Source organism: Penaeus vannamei, chromosome 42 (genome assembly GCF_042767895.1).
Source record: "Penaeus vannamei isolate JL-2024 chromosome 42, ASM4276789v1, whole genome shotgun sequence".
Lineage (NCBI taxonomy): Eukaryota > Metazoa > Arthropoda > Malacostraca > Decapoda > Penaeidae > Penaeus > Penaeus vannamei.
This window is the reverse complement of record NC_091590.1, coordinates 25796577-25799076: the sequence shown is the minus strand read 5'-3', so window position 1 is coordinate 25799076 and position 2500 is coordinate 25796577. Positions and strand designations below refer to the sequence as shown.

The window sequence follows — 2500 nt, the reverse complement described above, 5'->3', positions numbered from 1 at the left end:
ATTGGTTTGGTTTGCTTGGTTGCTGGTTGGTTTGGTCAGATATTTCTCTTATTTAGTCTTTGTGGCTCCAAAAGGAGCCGATGTAGTTGAAAAGAGGTAATACGGAAAGTATTTACTTCTTCTCGGTCTTCTTGGGGAGGAGCACAGCCTGGATGTTGGGCAGGACACCACCCTGGGCGATGGTAACGCCAGAGAGGAGCTTGTTGAGCTCTTCGTCGTTACGGATGGCCAGCTGCAAGTGACGGGGGATGATACGGGTCTTCTTGTTGTCACGGGCGGCATTACCTGCCAACTCGAGGACTTCAGCAGCCAAGTACTCCATAACGGCTGCGAGGTACACAGGGGCACCAGCACCTACACGTTCAGCATAGTTGCCCTTACGCAGAAGGCGGTGAATCCTACCGACGGGGAACTGAAGGCCGGCCCTGCTTGAGCGGGACTTTGACTTGCCCTTTACCTTACCGCCCTTACCACGACCAGACATGTTGATAGTTTGCTATGACTTTGCTCAAAAGAATCAAAAATCATAGTTGCGGAAAGGAAAGGAAAGATTATGGAGTAAAGTGAGGAATTGAAGGGGAGAGAGGTAAGAGGGCGTAAAGAGAGAAATGGAAAGAGAGTAGGAGATTAAAAGAAGGGGGGCGAAACCCCTTGCATGGTTAACATATATAATAAAATAATGCTCGTTCATATCTGGAGTTAGTGGGGGGGGGCGGCAAGTTAAGTTACTTTACTGGTGAGTAATGTTAAAATAGTTAACTTAAATAAAAGTAAATAAACGTAAATACCTCTTTTGTTTGATTTTGTTTTTTATTTTGTTTTTGAGTTTTATATAATTTTTGTTGTTTTTTATTGGTTTTATTTTTATAGAATAACAAAGTGATTATAGAACAATTAAAGTAAACAGATAATTTTTATTGATTTTCTATTTATTGTTTTTTATTGATTTTCTTTTTATTGTTTTTTATTGATTTTCTTATTTGATGTGTTAAGGAAACAATGGCTAATTCTACTTGAACGAAAAAACAAAGGAACTATATTTTGGGTTTTTATATTATATTAATTTTTTATTTGATTTTATTGCTGTAAACAAAAGCAAACAGTTGCAGAGAGAGGTGGGGAGTTCCAGGGCAGAGCGAGATGATGTCTGATGGATGATGAAGGAGAAATATTCTAGACAGAGATGGGTGAGGGATGAGATGGGGTGAGTGAAGGGGGAGAGGATAAGCGAATAAAGTGGTATAATAAAACATGCGTGGGGGAGATTAATTCATTGACAACTGGGTCTGACGAGTCAAAAGGGGAGGGGACGAAAGGGGAGCATAGTACACAAATAGTGAGAATAAAACAAAACAGAACAATAACGGTGGTAAATAATAAGAAATAGCAGTGCAGACAAAGGTGGCAGAGGAACAGATGGGTTGCTCTGGGGTCGTCAGAGTGACGTAAGAAATAGGTGGCAGAAGAGGCTGACACAGAGCATTAAGCAAGAGAGCCGCCGCGTGCATACATACATATACATATATATGTATATATAAATATACATATATAAATACATGCATGCATACACACAGGTAAGCTCTTACCAAAGCATTGTGTCAGCCAGATACTGGTGTTGAAGAGATAGGGTGAAGAACAAAATAGCATGGGAATAGAACATAAAACAGAACATAAAACAGAACATAACAAAACAAGGCTAAATTTTTTTTTTTTTTTTTGGAAGTTATTGTTTGTTTTTTCTTCCTTTTTCCGTAGAACATCTCCATCCTGCTCGTCCTCTGACTCGCGTGTCTGCCTTATGCAATTGCACGAGTGCAATCCCATAATCACAGGCAATCGAGTCAGAGTCCGTAGCAAGTTTGTAAGATGTTCAGTCCTTGAAATAACTCCGTGTATAATTCCGTGTTGACGATTCCACGACCACTAGGCGGGCCGAAGCGGGCAAAGTGACTAATCGTGGGAACTTCAACGCGGAATATATACCTTTGAGCCACGCCAAGGTGGCCAGCCCTCTCTCCCCCGTGATTGGCTGATCCGCGCCGCACGCATGTACCTGCCAGATACCGCCAGCTGCGGCTGGCAGGCTCGAAGCTTGCTCGCTTTCTTAAGTTGTTATAGCTGTGCAGCGTGGATTAGCCAATCCTTTGGGGATTCTGAGGGTGACTTCTGTTTTTATTTATTTTTTATTTATTTTGTTTTAGCCTTGAACAAAGAAACATAGATGGGCAATCGTGGTCATGATAAAGGTCAGTGTGTGGATGCGTATATTGGTGCGGGTGTCGGTGTTTCCGTGATTGGGAGTGTGCGGGGCCACCAGGTGTGGTTGTTGTGTGTGTTCGTGTGTCTGTCGATAATGTTATTGTAGTTTGCGTCTTCTTGTTCGCGTAGGCGGGCCCAGGTGTTTTGTGCGCGTCTGTGTATGCGTGTGTTGAGTGGCTCGATGCTGTATGTTCGGTGTAGAGTTTCTGAGGAAATAAAGTCTAATCTTGTTGCGCCGTGT

The 2500-nt window shown here is 42.5% G+C and overlaps 1 protein-coding gene across 1 annotated transcript in view; it reads right to left on the bottom strand.

The window, feature by feature from the left end:
- Window positions 1-2494, bottom strand: part of LOC113815443 (histone H2A) — a 2689-nt gene extending 195 nt beyond the window's left edge. Inside the window, exon 1 of the mRNA XM_070118549.1 lies at window positions 1-2494. This exon is cut by the window's left edge and continues 195 nt beyond it. Within this exon, the coding sequence (XP_069974650.1) occupies window positions 113-484 (372 nt within the window). The 5' untranslated portion in view covers window positions 485-2494 and the 3' untranslated portion in view covers window positions 1-112.
- Between the last annotated feature and the right edge of the window lie 6 nt (window positions 2495-2500).